This window comes from Hyperoodon ampullatus (assembly GCF_949752795.1).
Source record: "Hyperoodon ampullatus genome assembly, chromosome: 18".
Taxonomy (NCBI): domain Eukaryota; kingdom Metazoa; phylum Chordata; class Mammalia; order Artiodactyla; family Ziphiidae; genus Hyperoodon; species Hyperoodon ampullatus.
In genome coordinates, this window is record NC_136931.1 from 44,560,010 (window position 1) to 44,581,766 (window position 21,757).

The window sequence follows — 21,757 nt, forward strand, 5'->3', positions numbered from 1 at the left end:
TATTATTTTTTGGTTGTGCTGGGTCTTAGTGGTGGCACGCACGGGATCTTCGTCGCAGCATGCGGGATCTTTAGTTGTGGCGTGCGGACTTCTTAGTTGCAGCATGCGAACTCTTAGTTGTGGCATGCATGCGGGATCTAGTTCCCTGACCAGAGATCACACCCAGGCCCCCTGCATTGGGAGTGCAGAGTCTTACCCACTGGACCACCAGGGAAGTCCCTAGAAGAACATTAATTACCAAAATGGCCCCAGTAAACACAGTTATTTCTGTAGATGTGATAGAGAACACTTGAAAAATATTGTACCTGCCTATCCCCCAACCCCAAAATACCAGACCCTGTTGATTTTATGGAGGAATTCTACCAAACTTTTAAAGAACCAAAATATTCCAATGCTATTTGAGCCATCCTAGAACACTAAAGAGGAAGAAAACTTCCAAATTATTGCTATAAAACAGGTATTACACACCAAAACTGAGGATCAGAATATAACTACAGTCAGTTCTTATTCCCACCAGTTATGTTCTATAAAGTCACTGAGAATAGTGAATTAGCGAATACTGAACAGTGACTCCTGGGGAAATATGTACATACATATAGACACACTCATATCACACATAGGTTACAATCTTAAATCCTAAAAACTCCTCCTGGTAGATTCTATTTTCTTTTTTTTCACAAAAGAGAAAGTGAGTTTCAGAAGTGTTAAGTGAGTTGCCTGAAGCCATCCACTAACTGGTGCCAGAGCTGGGATTCAAACCTTCTGTGACTGGCCCCAGAGCTGGGGCTTCTCGTGCTGTGCTGCACTGCCCCTTACTGTCTTTATCCTCTGATCATCTCTGTATGAGAACTGGAGCAAGAGGCAGACCACAGCTAGGAACTATGCACGTCAGGCAACTCACATGTCTACAAATGACTGCAAAATACAGCAAGTATTGATTTTTGTCATTTTTGTTGTTACAAATAAATTTTAGCTAGTAGGCAAATTTGCAAATAGGAAATCCATGAATAATGAGGATCAACTGCATATAATCCAGATAATATTTAAAAAACAAAACTCAGAGACTAATCCCACTATATATATTGGACCCAAAATCCTAATTAATGCTAGTAAAGAGAGTCCAGTAGCACATTAAAGCATGCCACACCATGAAAAAGTCATTTTTCTGCCAGGAATGCAAAGGAGATTGTTGGGAAATATATACTTTTTTTTTTTTTTTGGCCATATTAGTACCTCAAGAGATGTAAAACAAGGTATTTGAAAAAAATTCAACATCAGTTCTTTGTAACGTACATAACTCAAAATAGGAACAGACTAGGTAAGCCCATCACATCAGTAGAATACACAAATAAAAACCATGTGATTATCTCAAAAAACACAGGAAAAGCATTTAACAAAGTTTGACAACTTATATGATAAAAATGCTCAACTATCTAGAAATAGAAGAGAACTTTAGCCTCATAAAGGGCATTTGTCAAAAACCCACAGTTAAGAGCATACTTAATGATGAAAGACTGAGAGCTTTCTCCCTAAGATCAGGAACAAGACAAGGATTTCTGCTGTAGCCACTTGTATTCAACATTGTACTAGACAGTCTGTCAGGGAAATAATGGCAAGGAAATGAAATGAAAGGCATGAAGTAAAACTGTCTCTATTTGTAGATGACACGTATATAGAATCCACTAAAAAAACTATTAGAACTAATAAATGAGTTTATCAGGGTTGCAGGATACAAGATCAATATGCAGAAATTAATTGTATTCCTATACAGTAGCAATGAGCAATCCAAAAATGAAATTAAGAAAACAATTCCAGGGCTTCCCTGGTGGCACAGTGGTTAAGAATCTGCCTGCCAATGCAGGGGACATGGGTTTGAGCCCTGGTCCAGGAAGATCCCACATGCTGTGGAGCAACTAAGCCCACGTGCCACAACTATTGAAGCCCACACGTCTAGAGTCTGTGCTCCGCAACAAGAGAAGCCACTGCAATGAGGAGCCTACACACCGCAACAAAGAGTAGCCCCTGCTCACCACAACTAGAGAAAGCCCGTTCGTGGCAACGAAGACCCAGCACAGCCAAAAATAAATTTATTTTAAAAAAAAAAGCAATTCTACTTACACATCAACAAAAAGTAAAATACTTAGGAATAAACTTAACCAAAAAGTATAAAACTTAAACCATGTCCATGCATTGAAGACAATATTGTTAAGATGGCAATACTCCCCAAGTTCAACATGATCCCTCTCAGAATCCCAGGTGGATTTTTTGCAGAAATTGACAAACTGATCGTAAAATTTATGTGGAATAAGAAACCCAGAATAGCCAAAACAGAACAAAGTTGGGAGACTCACACTTCCTGATGTCAAAACTTGCAATATCAAGGCTACAATAATCAAGAGAGTGTAGTGCTGGCTTAAGAATGGACATAGAGATCAATGGAATTGAGAGTCCAGAAATATATACCTTACGTTTATGGTCAATTGATTTTCAACAGAGGTACCAAGACAATTAAGTGGAGAAAGAATAGTCTTTTTAACAAATGGTCTGGAGACAACTGGGTATTTACATGTAAAAGAATGAATTTGCAAAAGAATGAATTTGGGCCCTTTTCTCATACTACATGCAAAAATTAACACAAAATGGATCATAGACCCAAATGTAAGGGCTAAAACTATGAAACTTTTAGAAGAAAACATGAATAAATTTTCGTGGCCTTGGGTTGGCCAAGCTTTCTTAGATACAACACCAAAAGCACAAGTGACTAAAGGAAAAATAGTTAAATTGGACTTCATCAAAGTTAGAAACTTTTGTGCTCCAAAGTACACCATCAAGAAAGTGAAAGGACAACACTCAGAGTGGGAGAAAATATTTACAAATCATGTCTGGTAAGGGATTTGTATCTAGAAAATATAAATAACTATTACAACTTAATGATAAAAAGACAACCTAATTTTTAAAATGAGCAAAAGACTTAATAGACATTTCTCCAAAGATGATTTACATATGGCCAACAAGCACATGAAAAGATGCTCAGCCCCATTAACTACCAGGGAAATTAAAGTCAAAACCACAATGAGATAACACTTCACACCTACTAGCAGGGTTATTATAAAAAGACATAATAACAACTGTTGACAAGGATGTGGAGCAGTTGGAACCCATCTACGCTGCTGGTGGGAATGTAAGATGATGCAACCACTTTGGAAAAAGTCCAGCAGGTCCTCAATCAGACACAGTTATCACATGATCTTAGCAATTCTACTCCTAAGGGTACACCCAAGAAAAATGAAAACATATCCACAAAAAATTATAAACAAATGTACATAACAGCATCTTTCATAATAGCCAAAAAGAGGAAACAACTCTAATGTCATCAGTGGATGAATGGGTAAAGAAAAGGTGGTATATCCATACGATGGAATATTATTCAGCAGTTTTGAAATGAATTACTGATACATGCTACAGCATAGACGAACCTTGAAAACATGCTAATTGAAAGAAGCCAGGCACAAAGGACACATGTTCAGTGATTCCAGGAGAGGCCAATCTAAAGAGACAGAAAGTAGATTGGTGATTGCTTAGGGTTACAGGACGTGTGGAATTTGCAGGGTGACAGCCCAGGAGTGTGGGTAATGAAAATGTTCCAAAATTGATTGTACTGATGGATTCATAACTCTTTGAATATAGTAAAAGCCACTGACTTGTACACTTTAAAAGTGTAAATTGTATGGTATGTGAATACTTTTGTTTAAATATAGCATGCATACATCTAAGACCAAATGTTAAGACCTTACTGATTAGGGAAACACTAGAAAAATGGTATTCAAAAGAAATTTCTGTTGGCTGAAGAGTTCTTTATCTGTGCTGTGGTAATACTATAGCCATTATCCAAATATGCTCAGGAACTGAGAAAATGAACTTCTAATTGTTTTTTTAAATAAATTGATGTATGTATGTATTTATTTGCTGTGTTGGGTCTTCGTTGCTGTGTGCGGGCTTTCTCTAGTTGCATCAAGTGGGGGCTACTCTTTGTTGTGGTGTGAGAGCTTCTCATTGCGGTGGCTTCTGTTGTTGCGGAGCATGAGCTCTAGGTGTGCGGGCTTCAGTAGTTGTGGCATTTGGGCTCCACAAAAGCCCGGGACCAGATGGCTTCACAGGCAAATTCTACCAAACGTTTAGAGAAGAGCTAACACTGAGCCCTCTCAAACTCTTCTAAAAAATTTCAGAGGGAGGAACACTCCCAAATTCATTCTATGAAGCCACCATCACCCTGACACCAAACCCAGAAAAAGATATCACAAAAAAAGAAAATTATAGACCAATATCACTGATAAACATAGATGCAAAAATCCTGAACAAAATACTTGCAAACAGAATCCAACAACATGTAAAAAGGATCATACACCATGACCAAGTGGGATTTATCCCAGGGATGCAAGGATTCTTCGATATATGCAAATTAATCAATATGATACACCATATTAACAAATAAAGGAATAAAAACCATAGGATCATCTCAATAGATGCAGAAAAAGCTTTTGAGAAAATTCAACACCAATTTATAATAAAAAAAACTCTCTAGGAAATGGGCATAGAGGGAACCTACCTCAGCATAATAAAGGCCATATATGACAAACCCACAACAAACATCATACTCAATGGTGAAGAACTGAAAGCATTTCCATCAAGATCAGGAATGAGACAAGGATGTCCACTCTCACCACTATTGTTCAATGTAGTTTTGGAAGTCCTAGCCATGGCAATCAGAGAAGAAAAAGAAATAAAAGGAATACAAATTGGAAAAGAAGAAGTAAAACTGTCACTGTTTACGGATGACATGATACTATACATAGAAAATCCTAAAGATGCCACCAGAAAACTACTAGAACTAATCAGTGAATTTGGTAAGGTTGCAGGATACAAAATTAAGGCACAGAAATCTCTGGCATTCCTATACACTAACAACGAAAAATCAGAAAGAGAAATTAAGGAAACAATCCCATTTACCATCACAACAAAAAGAATAAAATACCTAGGAATAAACCTACCTAAGGAGGCAAAAGACTTGTACTCAAAAAACTATAAAACACTGATGAATGAAATCAAAGATGACATAAACAGATGGAGAAATATACCATGTTCTTGGTTTGGAAGAATCAATATTGTGAAAATGACTATACTACCCAAAGCAATCTACAGATTCAGTGCAATCCCTATCAAACTACCAATGGCATTCTTCACAGAATTAGAACAAAAAATTTTACAATTCATATGGAAACACAAAAGATCACAAATACCAAAGCAGTCTTGAAAAAGAGAAATGGAGCTGGAGGAGTCAGTCTCCCCGGCTTTGTACAATACTACAAAGCTGCAGTAATCAAGACAGTATGGTACTGGCACAGAGACAGAAATATAGATCAATGGTACAGGATAGAAAGCCCAGAGATAGACCCATGCACGTATGGTCACCTAATTTACGACAAAGGAGACAAGAGCATACAATGGAGAAAAGACAGCCTCTTCAATAAGTGGTGCTGGGAAAACTGGACAGCTACATGTAAAAGAATGAAATTAGAACACTATCTAACACCGTACACAAAAATTAACTCCAAATGGATTAAAGACCTAAATGTAAGACCAGAACTATAAAACTCTTAGAGGAAAACATAGGAAAAACACTCTTTGACATAAACCACAGCAAGATCTTTTTTGACCCACCTCCTAGAGTGATGAAAATAAAAACAAAAATAAATAAATGGGATCTAAATAAACTTAAAAGCTATCGCACAGCAAAGGAAACCATAAACAAGACAAAAAGACCACTCTCAGAATGGGAGAAAATGTTTGCAAATGAAATGATGGACAAAGGGTTAATCTCCAAGATATACAAACAGCTCATGGTGCTCAATATCAACAACAAAAAAACCGAAAAACAATCCAATTTAAAAATGGGCAGAAGGGCTTTCCTGGTGGTGCAGTGGTTGAGAGTCCGCCTGCCGATGCAGGGGATGCGGGTTCATGCCCCGGTCAGGGAAGATCCCACATGCCGTGGAGCAGCTGGGCCTGTGAGCCATGGCCGCTGAGCCTGCGTGTCCGGAGCCTGTGCTCCACAACGGGAGAGGCCACAACAGTGAGAGGCCCACGTACGGAAAAAAAAAAAAAAAAAAAAAATGGGCAGAAGACCTAAATAGACATTTCACCAAAGAAGACATACAGATGGCCAAGAGGCACATGAAAAGCTGTTCAACATCACTAATTATTAGAGAAATGCAAATCAAAACTACAATGAGGTATCACCTCACACCAGTCAGAATGCCCATCATCAAAAAATCTACAAACAGTAATGCTGGAAAGGGTGTGGTGAAAAGGGAACCCTCCTGCACTGTTGGTGGGAATGTAAATTGATACAGCCACTATGGAGAACAGTATGGAGGTTCCTTAGAAAACTAAAAATAGAGCTACCATATGACCCAGCAATCCCACTACTGGCTTATACCCTGAGAAAACCGTAATTCAAAAAGAGTCATGTACCACAATGTTCATTGCAGCTCTATTTACAATAGCCAGGACATGGAAGCAACCTAAATGTCCATCAACAAATGAATGTATAAAGAAGATACAGCACATATATACAATATAATATTACTCAGCCATAAAAAGAAACGAAATTGAGTTATTTGTAGTGAGGTGGATGTACCTAGAGTCTGTCATACAGAGTGAAGTAAGTCAGAAAGAGGAAAACAAATACCGTATACTAACGCATATACATGGAATCTAAAAAAAAAATGGTACTGATAAACCTACTGGCAGGGCAGGAATAAAGATGTAGACATAGAGAATGGACTTGAGGACACGGGGAGGGAGGGGGAAGCTGGGGTGAGGTGTGAGTAGCAGCAACATACATATACTACCAAATATAAATAGATAGCTAGTGGGAAGCTGCTGCATAGCACAGGGAGATCAGCTCAGTGCTTTGTGACAACCTAGAGGGGTGGGATAGGGAGGGTGCGAGGGAAGCTCAAGAGGGAGGGGATATGGGGATATATGTATGCATATGGCTGATTCAGTTTGTTGTACAACAGAAACTAACACAGTATTGTGAAGCAATTATATTCCAATAAAGATCTATTAAAAAAAACTTTTCTGTTTGCTGAAAAGTTCTTTATCTTTGCTGTGGTAATACTATAGCCATTATCCAAATATGCTCAGGAACTGAGGAACTGAATTTTTCTTTTAAATATACATTTATTTATTTATTTTTTTGGCTGCGTTGGGTCTTCGTTGACTGCATGCAGGCTTTCTCTAGTTGTGGCAAGTGGGCGCTACTGTTTGTTGCGGTGTGCAGGCTTCTCATGGTGGTGGCTTCTCTTGTTGCAGACCACAGGCTCTAGGCACGCGGGTTTCAGTAGTTGTGGCACATGGGCTCAGTAGTTGTGGCTTGCAGGCTCTAGAGCGCAGGCTCAGTAGTTGTGGCGCACAGGCTTAGTTGCTCCGCAGCATGTGGGATCATCCCAGACCAGGGCTTGAATCCATGTCCCCTGCATTGGCAGGTGGATTCTTAACCACTGTGCCACCAGGGAAGCCCCTGAATTTTTAATTGTAATTAAATTAAGTAGGCACATGTGGCCCACATTAAATCCTTCAGGAAACCCCAATCAGATACTGTCTTTTGACAGTATCTAGAATCCGATCACCTCTCACAACCTCCGCCTTTGTCTCTACCAGGATTACTTCAGCAGCCCCCTTCCTGGTTTCCCGGCTTTGCCCTTGCCCCGTAGAATCTATTCTGAACACAGCAGCCAGTGCGATTCTTTTAAATGTATAGCAGTGTATGTCTCTGCTCACAACCCTTCACATTCAAACTCAACATGTCTAAAACCAAACTCCTGACCTCTCCACCTCCTACACACACCCCTTCTAGCTCAGAGTATGAGCCCAGAGTCCTTGTGTCTCCCAGACTCAGTGGTCCAGCCCCTAACCCCACATTACATCTCAGATTCTACTTCTGCCCCTACAGCCCCCCGACCTTATTCCTGCCCCTTCCTTGTTCCCTCCACTCCAGCCACACTGTCTTCCTCGCTGATCTCCAGGGTGCATGTGGCCTGTTTTGTCTCACTGATGGGCTCTCCCCTCAGACATCCACATGGCTCACTACCTCACCTCTTCCGGTCTCTGGCCAGTGTCACTTCATCAGTGAGGCCTTCCCTGCCCACCTCCAGGATCATGGCACCACCCCCTTCCCTCCCTATACCACATCTCTGCTTTCCTTTTTATATTTTACTTGTTTATTTGTTCCCTTCTCCTTCTGCTCTAGATTATAAATTCCATGAAGGCAGAGATTTGTGTCTCTTTTCTTCCCTGCTGAATCTCCCAGCAAAAGAATGCTTGTCAATTGTTGGTGGTCAGTAGGTATTTGTTGAATGAATAAATGAGTGGATGTATGGATGAATGAGTGAGTGAATGACGAAGATCGATTGGAGGAAGAAGATACCAATTAGAAGCACAGAATCCAGTGGGGAGGCTAGTTTAATAGGCAAAGAATTGTCATTCCTTCTAATTGATACCTGTCTTTCCTTGAACAGTCATTTTCCTTTTTAAAAAATGCATTGTTCTTTCTCATTGAAACTTAAACTCCTTGGGATCAAGGACTGAATTCTTATACCTTTTTGTTTCCTCAGCAAATAAACGTTCAGTTATAAGGAAATGTAATTCTCATTTGGCCAGAAGTACTCAAGTCTCTCAATTTTTTAAAGTCTTTTTTCCTTGTGCTAACATTTTTTCTTATTTATTTGATTTTATAGAATTTGCACATCTTCCCATTGAATACTCCTGCAAAGCAAGGAGTCTTTAGACCAAATAGGGTTAATCCGCACAGTGGTAACTATGGTAGAACCACAACTAATAATTGCTTCAGCCCAGCCCAGTGGAAATACTGTCACGTCAACAATAGTCTAACCTAGTCACAAACACTGCTTGGCAGCTGTCATATGTCATGGCTTTTAATCAACTCTAGGGCAAGAATCATTCCATTCTAACAGATGGACATGAATTTAACCAGACAATAAACTATGTATGTGCCATAAATATGTTTGCTGAGGGCATGATTCCCTGTACAGAACTTTAAGAACAGCTGTCTTATCATGAGTTGCTGTTGCTTGGTGAGATGATTTGTTAACCTAATTCTGAAAGATTACATTTGTCTTTAATGTAATCTTTAATGTTAATGTTATCTTTAATGTTAATCTTTCAATGGCTTCCCCACTACCAGTTGCCTAGTTGTTTGGGGAAGGCAATTTTTATAAACAAAAGTTATTTACATGAGATTTTTTAAAACTAATGATATGGTTCCTTTGCAAATTTGGTGTCATTTGTCTAAAAGGGCTTATTACCTTTTGTGTGTTGCCAGGGCATGCAAATCATTAGCTGCATGCCCTGGCAACATTCATTAGTCATTTTCTTTTCTTCATGCTTATTTCCTTTTAGTACTGCTGTTAAATTACTATATTAACTACTACTTAAATGGCTTTAGCTGTACAATTTCTTAAAAATACAATTATTTTGTCTTTCTGCTTTTTTCTGTCATCTTCAGAGACAATGTTTTTTATTCTCTCAACAGTGCTTCCCCTGTGGAACTTGTGCAATTTAAAATATGAAGTATTTGTTCGTTTTGTGTTCTTCAGAGGGTAACTTCTATTGATGTACCTTTTCATTGGCACTATCCACCAGGCAAAGTATAAATTGCTGTATAAAAACTGGAAAAGTGTTTGAGTAGAGCAGATGTTCTCTTAGCATGAAGCAGATGTAAAACTTGCAAGTGTCTGTCTAACAAAGTATAGCATTTGGTTCTATACAGCTGGTGCCAAGATTACCAAGTAATCATGTTGAAAGGCATTTTTACTAATCAGGATCCCCTCTGTTCTTTACACATTCTGGTTATGTTAAAAGAGAGAGAGATGGGCACAAAAGTGGCTTTCTACTTTTAGTACTTTGAGCAGTTTTTTTTCTCTTTCTGCATCTTCATGAAGTCAGTCTCCTTTTAGAACCATGTCCGATAGGGAGCCCCCTACATGTGAATGACTGATTTAGTTCTCCAGTTTGGTTTGGGCATGAGTGTTTGATGTTAGAATATTCCATTGAAGGCAGCCACACTTTGAACACTTTAAGGCAGCTGGAGAGAAAGAAAGGAATGTAATATACTTAATGTGTTTTTTTTTTCTTATTTGCATGGACAAAAGCTAATATTTGCTTAGTTAATGTCAATTCATAGTTTCTATGGTTACCTGACCAAGGAGGAGGTTGAACATTCTGGAAACAATTAATACCAATTTAGTTTTATGTTATCAAAAGCAGTCGAGCAGTTTTTCCCAAAGATTAAAGGTGAATGGATTAATGTGACTGCCAAGAAGATAAAACAATACAGGTATGAAAGACACAACACAAATCAGTAGCAAATGTAAAAGCTAAAAGAGCTACATCATTTTCTGTTGTCCTTTTTGTAAAGCAAGTGTGCTAATGAAATTAAATTTCAAAACCTGATGAGCCTTTTCTTTTTCATGTTTGATTTCCCAAGGATAAATTTGTTTTCTGTGAAAGGAAGCTCATTATATAAGAAGGTTTGCTACCCTGTGCCTTCTGCTTTTTTAAAAGAGTTAATGATGAAACATAATTGTTTTAATATCAGTAAGTGGATGTTTATACTCTTTGATAGTTGAGTATTTCTTCAATGCTCTATTCGTGAATTAATTTATAATACTTTTTTAAAGGGTAGGAGAAGTATTTCTTTAAATATCTTTTTTTTTAAATTTATTTATGTATTTTTGGCTGCGTCGGGTCTTAGTTGCTTCGTTGGCCCACGGCATGTGGGATCTTAGTTCCCCCACCAGGGATCGAACCTGCATCCCCTGCATTGGAAGGTGGATTCTTAACCACTGGACCACCAGGGAAGTCCCTTTTTAAATATCTTAAGGGCAGAAGGAAGTACATTAAATAATTTCCAGATCTGAAGATAAATAGCATGACTGGTTCTTTTAATGAAATGTTTATTACTATTTGAAAAATAATTGGAGGTAGGGGAAAACAAAGATGTGCTAAAAGAAGTTTATCCACTAGAAAGTAAGATATTCAATGTTTATCATCGTCCACCAGTAAAGTTGGGTTTGTGGAATATGGATCCGCTATATAGGAAAAAACATAGATGATATTACATTTTAGACAATGTGTTGCAGAACCTGGTTTTTTGAACACTGGGGTAAAAGAATCTATAATGACATAGGTTATAATTTTTTGTTCATTTATACTGTTATATATATATATGAAATATAGGATCTAAGAGTATTAATAGGATTATTCCAGAAAGTCTTCCCCATTCTTATTACCAGTTGCCTCCATATTTTATATTACTGATTTAAATCTTAAATTTCATAAAAGCACCTTACAACCAAATTGACTAATAGCTACTACTTTAAATTTTCAGTTCTTCTAAAATTGAATATTTATATAAAAGCAGTTTAATATTTCTTGCATCCATGTTTAATATTTCTTGTATCCTACATGAACATCTTTCCACCAAGGTTACACTTGTCAAAGTAAAATTCACATGTAAAAGGTCTGCCCCATTTTACTAAGAATACCTTGTATTCTTAGAATAAAAAGAAAATTAGTAATCTTATATTATATAATATTGTTAGCTTTTAGGCAGGTGTCTAATGCAGTTATAGTTCTTTTTATTTGAGGGACTTTTTTCTACTGTCCCTATTTTGTTTTTCACTAATATTACATAAGAATGGTGGTACTTTTTTAAGGTTTTAATTTGTATGAAATTAAAAACGTTAACTCTGAAACATTAACTTAAATGGAACTAGTTTTCTCCATTGTTAAAAATGGTTTGTTATAGGAAATTTTAAACATCCACAAAAATAGAATAGTAAAATAAACCCCTATAATATACACCCAGCTTCAATAATTATCAGCCTTTTATAGTTTTTATTTGCCAAGATTTCTTAAGACAGAGGTTTTTGTTTTTGTGTTTTTCTTTTAAGTTGTAGTTCTGTATCCTGTTTCTACAGTGACAGTAGATATTTAAACAAAACTAGGTCATGTAAACCCAGTAGACCTAACTTTATTTCAGGAAGTGGAGCGAGAAATCTCATTCAGAACAGAATGTGGACTGTATTACTCCTACTACAAGCAGATGCTGCAGGCTCCAACCCTCATGCAAGGTAATCACGACTAATAGTTTTATTTGGGGTCTACTGCATTCTTTTCAATATTTCTGCTAAAATATACTTTGGCACTAATGCATTCTAAATGCTTTATAGATCTTGTGTAGTTTTTCCTTGAACTTGTATAGATTTTTCCTTGTTAACATAATCAATCCATGAAAATGTTTTGCTTTGGAAGAAGCTATGTAATATTTTATGTAGTTCTCCTCTCCTTGCTTCTCAGCTCTCCTCCATCCCAAATTATCTGTTCACAATTTCTTGGTTTTGCTGTTAATTGTTTTCATGGTCATTTTGGAAAAGGTCTTTGTATGTGAAAGGAGTATTGTCTGAAAACAGGAGACGTTTTGGTGGTACAAATGACAATTACAGTTGTCTTTTTTGTCCCCAGTGCCCCCATTCATTCCTTTATTTTGCAGTTACCATTTTCCCACATTTTCTGTGTTTCTAAGTGGTTTAGAGTACATACTCTTTACCTTTACTCCATTTAATGGAACCCTCCAAAAGGGTCTCTCCTACTCAATATATGCTTTGTATGCTTAATATGGGTGCATATAACAGAGAATTGCCTTTTTCTAGGCTTTGTTTGGAATCAGATATATTTTTGGCAAGAATTCTTCATGGGCAATGTTTTGTACTTCTAATTTTATCACGATAGGAGACATGAAATTTTGGTTGCCTTTCTTTTAGTGCCATAAAAGTTAATCAGTTGATTCCTGTGTGGATAGTTGCATTCACACATAATAAGGTTAATTACTCACCAGCCTTGCACTTAATGGTTTTAGTAGCCATTGATGACTATTGCCTCTGTCCATTATTTCAATAGAGTTACAGAAGTGACTCTCATTCCTCCTGCATTTATTAGCTGGAACTCTGTTAGATAGAAAACCTTTTTCTCATCAGCTATTTGATTACCCCAAGCTACAGTTTATCAAAAAAGGCAGGATAAGTGTTGATTTTTCCCCCATACAGTTGATCCTCATTATTCATGGATTCTGTATTTGCAAATTCACCTACTCTCTGAAACTTATTTGTAACCCCAGAATCAGTAGTCCTGGTGCTTTCACAGTCATTCACGGGCATGTGCGCAGCAGTGAAAATTTTTAGTTGCTTGATACGTGTGTTCCCAGCTGAGGTCAAATAAGGTGATGCAGTGCTTTCGTGTTTCAGCTCTCAGACTACAGAGTCATTTTCACAGTCTGTTTAGCGCCATGGGGTTTTTTTTGCATTTTTGTGGTTTTCGTTGGTGATTTTCCTGTTTAAAGTGGCCCCCAAGCATAGTGCTGCAGTGCTGTCTAGTTTTCCTAAGTGCAAGAAGGCTATGGTGAAGGCATACAGAGAAAATAACGTGTGTTAGATAAGCTTTGTTCAGGTGTGAGAGTGCTATCGGCCATGAGTTAAATGTTAATGAATCAACAATATATACTAAAGGTGTCTTTAGACAAAAACTCATATAAATCAAGGTCATGTGTTGATCAGTTGATAAAAATGCATGACCAGAAGCTTGTAGGAAAGTAACGCTGTATTTCCTACTCATTCAGTATTGCTAATACAGTTTTCATTGCAATTTTATAGAACATAACTGCGGTGAGTAATGAGAATCAGCTGTACTTACAAGTTCTCAAAATTATGAGTTGCTTCTCTAGCATTCCCCAAAGCAGGGGTTCTTATTGAAGGGCACTTGTGTCCCTGGGGGACATCTGGAATGTCCAGAGATGGTTTTGATTGTTACACTTTAGCGGGGAGAGGGTGAGTGTGCTACCGGAATGTAGTGAGTAGAGGGCAGAGATGCTGCTAAACATCCTGCAGTGCTCAGGACAGTCCCCCCAACAAGAATTATCGGGACCAAAATGTCAAAATACTGGTAGTGTTGAAGTTGAAAACCTCAGCTCTAAAGGTGAATAATGAGTATTTTCTTTTTAAGTATCACTATGAACTCAGTGGTTGATCTGTTTCAATTCATTTAAGTTATTTGTTAAGATTATTCTTTTAGAAACTTTCAAACATATAAAAAGGTAGAGAAAACCCTCTAATGGATTTGCACTCAAGTATCACTCAGTTACAGTGGTTACCAGATTATGACCAATCTTGTTTCCTCTCTACCCCCATCCTCAACCTGGATAATTTTGGAGTAACTCCAAGACATCATATTGCTTCATCTGTAAATATATCAGTATATTTTTCTAAAGAATGGCAACTCCCTTTTATAAACATAACCAAGTTGTCATTATCACAATTAAGAAATTACTTAATATCAAATATCTACTCAATATTCTCATTTTCCTCTTGTCTTATAGATTTTTAATGTAGTTTTTGAAATCCAAATAAAGCTCATACATTGCAGTCTTTCGCTATGTCTTTGTTTCTTTTAAGCTATAGATTCCTCACCATCTTTTTTTCTTGTAATTCTTCACTGGAAACACTGATTGCTTTGTCTGAGAGTTTTCCACTTTCTGGATTTTGGTGGAGCCCCAATGGTGCCATTCAGTGTTTCTCTGTTGTCTGAATTTCCTCTTAATTGGCAGTTAGATCTAGAGGCTTGCTCAGATTTAGGTTCTGCTTTTTGGCAAGAATACTTCCTAGATGGTGTTGTACACTTCCACATCAGGGGGTACATAATGTGCAGCTCATTCTTTTGGAGTTTAGACTGGGCCATCCATTATTAAGTTCTTAGTTAGCCTTTCACCTAGGTTTACAACCATTGATGATCATTACTTAAATCTGTTCATTGCATAAGGACTATAGCATGGTGATATTCTGATTCTGTAATTCCTTCCATCATTATCAGATGGACTTCCTCTCTAAATAAAAACGTATTCTCATCAACTATTTGGCAACCCAGAATGTCAGTTCCTAAAGGAAAGGTGGGATAAGTATTGATCCTTTCCTTTTGTTTTAGAATGAGTTACCTCTCTAGCATCCCCTAAAGGTTTGCTTTTTAAATATTATCATAAACACATGGATTTCTAACATATTTCATTTGTTTCAATCTTTGCATTATTCTTCTTATAACAAGTTGTCCAGTCTTTGGCCAGTGGGATGCCCTTCAAATTAGCTGCTGTCTTTTTTTTTTTAATTTTTATTTTTGGCTGCGTTGGGTTTTTCGTTGCTGTGCGGGCTTTCTCTAGTTGCGGCGAGCTGGGGCTACTCTTCATTGTGGTGCACAGGCTTCTCATTGCGGTGGCTTGTCTCGTTGCAGAGCACGGGTTCTAGGCCTGCAGGCTTCAGTAATTGTGGCACACAGGCTCAGTAGTTGTGGCTCGTGGGCTCTAGAGAGCAGGCTCAGTAGTTGTGGCACATGGGCTTAGTTGCTCTGTGGCATGTGGGATCTTCCCGGACCAGGGCTTGAACCCTTGTCATCTGCATTGGCAGGTGGATTCTTAACCACCAACTGCTGTCTTTTTGACATGACTCCAATAGCCTTTGAAAACTCCTTTGGCATGACAAGATGTTTCAAGCCCATTTTGTGTTTTTCCTACCCGTGACCTAGAATCCGCTGTTTCTCCAAGGAGCCCCAGTTCTCTTTAGTGGCTATTTAGAGACCACAATCTGGGTACTAGAGGCACTTATTGCTACTAGTTTGGTCCTTGTTTCCAGACCTTTAGTGAGCAGAGTAGGAAATGTGATTTTTTTTTCTAAAAGAAAATATGAATAGAGCTATTTTTAGTTCAAAATTAGGATAATAAGGTTTTTACTTTTTTGACTTTATATTTGTATCTTGTTTTCTTTAAGTTGAAAATTTTGGCTTCTATGACATTATCACTTATTTGTTTTATGCTGCTATGTATAATACTTTCAGTGTAGCAATGATAATATTGCTACTAACAGTGTGATTGCCTGAAAACAGTTCAAGCTGTCTTTGTAATTCTTTTTGTCCTTAGGATGTAGCCTACTAGGAATTTACAGTCACATTCCTCTATTCCCAGGAACACTGGAAAGAGTTCTTTTTATGTGACCAAGCTACCAACTCAGTAGGTTTCTTTGTTTTATCTTGCTTTTGGTTTTCAGTGATTGCTTTGTTAAAATTTTTAATATATTTTTTATACTTACTAAAAAAATGTTTACATGGTTCCAAAGTCAAAACTATAAAACAGGGAGCATTCAGGGAAGTCCACCTCCATCCCTGTCACCTCCACCCTGTTTCTTTCCTCACTCTTTAGGTAACTATTTGTATTAGTTTTTGGTTTATTCTTCTACAGTTAGTATTTTCAATATAAGCAAATACTTTATATATTCATATTTTCCCTTTTATTACAGAAAAAACCCTGCTTACTGTATACACTGTCCTCTATTTTGCTTTTTTCACTTGACTGAAATCTTGATCACTCTATAGTAGAGTATCATGATATTCCTTATTTATTTACTTACTTATTTTCTTGCAGTTGCATAGTACTCCTTGGTGTGGGTAACCATAACTTTATTCAAGTAGCCTTCTTGTCTTTGTCTGCTCGGGCTGCCATAACAAACTAACATTGACTGGCTGGCTTAAAAAAACAAATTTATTTTCTCATGGTTCCAAAGGCTGGAAGTCTAAGATCAGAGTACCAGCACAGTTGGGTTCTGGTGAGGACTGTCTTGGCTTGTTGCTGGCCACCTCTCTTTGCATCCTCACATGGAAGACAGAGACAGAGAGCAAGCTCTCCAGTGTCTCTTCTGATAAGAGCACTAATCCCATTATGAGGGTCCCCCTCTTATAACCTTTGTCTCTACCTAATTACTTCCCAAAGGCTCATCTTCAATACCATCACATTTGGGGGGGCTTAGGGCTTCAACATAGGGGGGCATATAAAGTCTCAGTCCATAACACTCCTGTATTAGTCTAGTAGGACTGCCGTAACAAAATAACACAGACTGGGTGGCTTAAACAGTACAAATTTATTTTCTTTCAGTTCTGGAGGCCAGAAGTCTACGATCAAGGTACTGTCGGGGTTGGTTTCTGGTGAAGCCTCTTTCTGGCTTGTAGATGGCCACCTTCTTGCCATGTCCTTACAAGGCCTTTCCACTGTGTGCACAGAGGGAGGGAGAGAGCCCTCTCTTGTTGGTTCCTCTTCTTATAAGGACACCAGTCCTATCAGATTAAGGCCCCACCCTATGACCTCACTTAACCTTTTTACCTCCTTGTAGACCCTATCCAAATACAGACACATTGGGGCTAGGGCTTCAACTTAGGAATCTGGGGGGACACATTTCAGTCCAAAACACCTCGTGTTGATGGACTTTGGCATTGTTTCTGATCTTTTGCTTCTACACATGGCACTGCAGGAATGACTTGTACCTATGTCATTTTGTCTTTTTGCCAGTCTGTCTTTGGAATCTATTCCTAGACATGGGCTTCCTGGATCAAAGAGTAAATGCACATGTAATTTTGCTAGGTGTTGCCAAATTCTCTTCCATAGGGATTATACCATTTTGCATTCCCAACTACAGTGTATGAAAGAGCCTTACAGCCTCACTAACAGAGTATATTGTCAGACTTCTTGATTTTTTTCCAAGCTGCTAGGTGAGAAATGATATCTTAGTGTAGTTTTAATTTGCAATTCTAGTAGGAGTGAGGTTGAGCATCTTTTCAGATGTGTAAGGACTGTGTGCATGTTTTCTTCTGTGAACTGTTCATACCTTCTGTTAATTAGTTGGCTTGGTTACAGTAGCAAATGACCTCAATATAACAATGGAATTCTATAACAACAGATGTATTTCTCACTCTCATTATCCAGCCCCTATGTGGAACATACTGTTAGCACTGCAGAGGGAAAGAGTAAGATTGCTGGTGGAAGCATGCATTGCCTCTTAAAGATTCTGCTCAGATGTGACCTGTGTCACATCCACTCACCTGCCATTGGTCAGAGCAAGTCAAATGGCCAAACCCATCCCTGGGGGTGGGAGGGAGGCTTCATATACCCTCCCAAAGGAGGTACTACAGGTCTCATGGCAGGAAGGCAGAGCAGGGAAATATAAAATCCTCTTGCCCAAATTTCTGTAGAAGAATCATACGGTTCTTCTGTTCCATCACAGAAGTTATAATTTACCTATGTTTGTGTAAACATTTAAGTAATGTCCATCTAATATATGGTATGCTTTTCATGGATAGGACTATTATATCCCCAACACCTAGCACATTCTCTGGCATATACTAAAGAATCTATGAATAGTTTTGAATGAATAATTTAATTATAATTATCTTTTACTGAATTTTCAAATATCAATCTTAGGTGTTCATGGCTTAATATATGATAACAAAACCGAATCTATGAGGACAATTAACCTCCTTCAACGAATGAATATTTACCAAGAGGTTTTTCTCAGTATTTTATATAGAGTTCTACCCATACAGGTATGTTGTGTTCTGTGACATTGAATTTAATATTAGATGAAAGTCAAAGTCTGACATTTTAAGTTGAATGTTTCACGTATGTTTTTCTGATCTTCAACGGCTTGGTATAAAAACAGTAGTATCCTAATTTTCTCCATACATATTGTGAATTTTGCTTTTTATTTATATTTTATAAGATATTTTTACATATAGATGCTTCCAGGCTTATAAGTATGCAGTCTAGAAGCTGATAAATATTTTCATTTGGAAACATGTGATCACTCCTCATTTATCTTTGAAATAAAAAAACAACAACCTGGAAAGTTAGCAAATCACAGTGACCACTTCTCATGTGAATAAGGTAATACTGGATGAAGTTAGGTGTAAAACTCGTCTAAAGAATGAAACTAGGGACTTCCCTGGTGGTCCAGTGGTGAAGACTCTGCGCTTGCAATGCAGAGGGCCTGGGTTTGATCCCTGGTCAGGGTACTAGATCCTGCATGCCGCAACTAAGAGCCTGCATGCCGCAGCTAAAAATCCTGCTGGCCACAGCTAAAGATCCCACGTGCCGCAACTAAGTCCCCGTGCAGCCAAATAAATAAATAAATACTTAAAAAAAAAAATGAAGCCAGAATTCTCTAGGACTTCCTTTTCTGCTTTTGTATTGAGAAGAAAGGCTGCTAGCACATTTTTACACAGGAAGGAGTGATGTACGCTTATTTCTTGGAATTAATACCAAGCTTCTGAATATTAAATTTCCACTGTCATATTTTGTAAGGGGCAATGAGAGGGAGTAGGTCTTCTCTAACAGACGTTTTTTATCCTTCCCTTGCAGAAATACATAGAGCCAGTTTATTTTTATATTTACACCTTATTTGGACTCCAAGCAATTTATGTCACAGCCCTTTACATAACCAGCTGGCTCCTGAGTGGTACGTGGCTATCAGGACTCTTAGCAACTTTCTGGTATGTCACAAATAGGTGAGTTGGAATCAGTGTTCCCTTCTCCCTTTCTAAGGTATAAGTTAAAATGAAGTTACTTCATTTCCAGTTTAAAGAAGGTTGTTCTGCCACATTTTGTGTGGAGTATTTTCTCTTTGGGTTACCTAGTGGAGTTTTTCTTCTTTAGTAAGGTAGAAAGTCCTACTTATGTATATCTACAGCTGAGGAACAAAACATTGAGTTGTAAGTCAAGAGAGTCATCTATAATAATCCCAATTCTATTACCAACTTGCTGTGTGATCAGTATTTCTCTAGCCACAAATCTCATCTCTTAAAAGGTTTATTAATATCTTTATTATCAACCTCAATAACATTGTATGCAGCCCATAATTAGCAAAGTATAAAGCACTGTACAAATGTAAGGAAGTTCTTACATTATTTAATTAATATCTATGAATTTCCAAATCCTGGAGCATTATGAAATAGCATTTTTAAAAAACATATTCGAGATAAATCGAATTATTGCCTCACCTATTAAAAGCAACACCAATAGTCAGTAGCAGTCTTAAAATTTGAACATGAATTCTGATGTTGATTTTATGTTGTAATCCTCAACAAATTACTTTTTATTATAACCTTACTGAGTGCTTACTATATGCCAAGCACTTTACATCATACTTTATATGTATTATTTTAACAACCCTGTAGAGTGGGTACTATTATTATTACTATTTTAGAAGTGAGGTAATTGAAGCTTAAAAGGTTAACTTTTATACATATACATTATATGTATAAATATATAAAAAGGTTAAGTTATGTGTGCATGTGTATATATATATATATATATATGAGAATATTTTTATAGGCATATATATTTATATATAGATCAAGGCATACACACACACACACACACACACACACACGTACACGTGCACACATGGAGCTAAGTCTTGGTCAGAATTCAAATGCAGAGTATGAGACCACTATGTTATGCTGCCTCTTAACATTTTATTTTATTTTATTTTATTTTTTGTGGTACGCGGGCCTCTCACTGTTGTGGCCTCTCCCGCTGCGGAGCACAGGCTCCGGACGCGCAGGCTCAGTGGCCATGGCTCACGGGCCCAGCCGCTCCGCGGCATGTGGGATCTTCCCGGACCAGGGCACGAACCCGTGTCCCCTGCATCGGCAGGTGGACTCTCAACCACTGCGCCACCAGGGAAGCCCGCTCTTAACATTTTAATCTAACATATTATTCCTGCTAAGAGTAAATGAAAGTCTGTATTTCAACTATACTTCAACAAAAAATAAATTTAAAAAAAAGAATAAAGTCAAATTTATTGTTTCTATTAAAAGTAAATAAAGACATTTATTGGATTCCTAGTATGTATAGGGATCGTTCTTGGTACTAGGTGTACAAAGTTGAAAACAACTACACTTGCCCTCTGGGGGTTCACATTCTAGGGGAGTCAAGGAGCTCTTAAAAGTTATTAATCAATGACAAAATTAAGACTCAAGTATAAAGAACTACCAATTCTACCCCAGTTCTACCACTGCATACCTGTGGACAGGTTAGTTAAATTTTCTCAATGCCAGTTTTATGTTGCAGGCGTGATGATGATGATGATAAGGGCAAATTATTGAGAACCAAGGACAAAAATCTAAATATACTTAACGTAATATGTCTTTCACTTTAGGAAATCTTTGAGGTAATGCTAGTAAAAATTACTACTTTGGCCCTTTGTGTCTTCCTTATGCAGAATAGATACCACAAGGGTTGAGTTTACCATCCCACTGAGAGAGAATTGGGCGCTGCCATTCTTTGCAATTCAGATAGCAGCAATTACATATTTCCTGAGACCAAACTTACAGCCCCTTTCTCAAGTAAGTTTTTATAATACTTTGTATATATTTTTAGTTCTCCAATTTTATCTTAGAAGCTTCAGAAAATGTGATGTTCATAGTGTCCAAGTGCATGTTAATAGTTCTTATTCCATGACCAGTTTTTTAACTTGAGTTAAATTAAGTTTTCTTTTTCTAAACCTGTTCCTACTTTGCAAAGAAAATGTTTTCATTTTTGATGTTAAAAATGTGCTCTACATCATCTTCCCTTAAACAATTGCGGCAAACCCACACAAAATTTCTGCAAAACGGTCAGAATTTTTAAGCCATTGCTCTTGAGATGTGATTTGGTGCATTATCGCCTCCATGATAATATGGAGTACACATACCATATGTGAATATTTATATGCAAAGTGTCACTTTAGGATATTTAGAACTTAAATAACAA

The 21,757-nt window shown here is 37.6% G+C and overlaps 1 protein-coding gene across 1 annotated transcript in view; it reads left to right on the top strand.

Moving 5' to 3' along the window:
- Positions 1-21,757, top strand: part of DPY19L3 (dpy-19 like C-mannosyltransferase 3) — a gene marked incomplete at both ends in the record, with an annotated part of 71,668 nt that overhangs the window by 15,101 nt on the left and 34,810 nt on the right. Inside the window, 4 exons of the mRNA XM_079723437.1 lie at positions 12,128-12,218; positions 18,428-18,549; positions 19,364-19,509; positions 21,228-21,351. Of these exons, the coding sequence (XP_079579563.1) occupies positions 12,128-12,218; positions 18,428-18,549; positions 19,364-19,509; positions 21,228-21,351 (483 nt within the window). The remainder of the gene's footprint in view (positions 1-12,127; positions 12,219-18,427; positions 18,550-19,363; positions 19,510-21,227; positions 21,352-21,757) is intronic.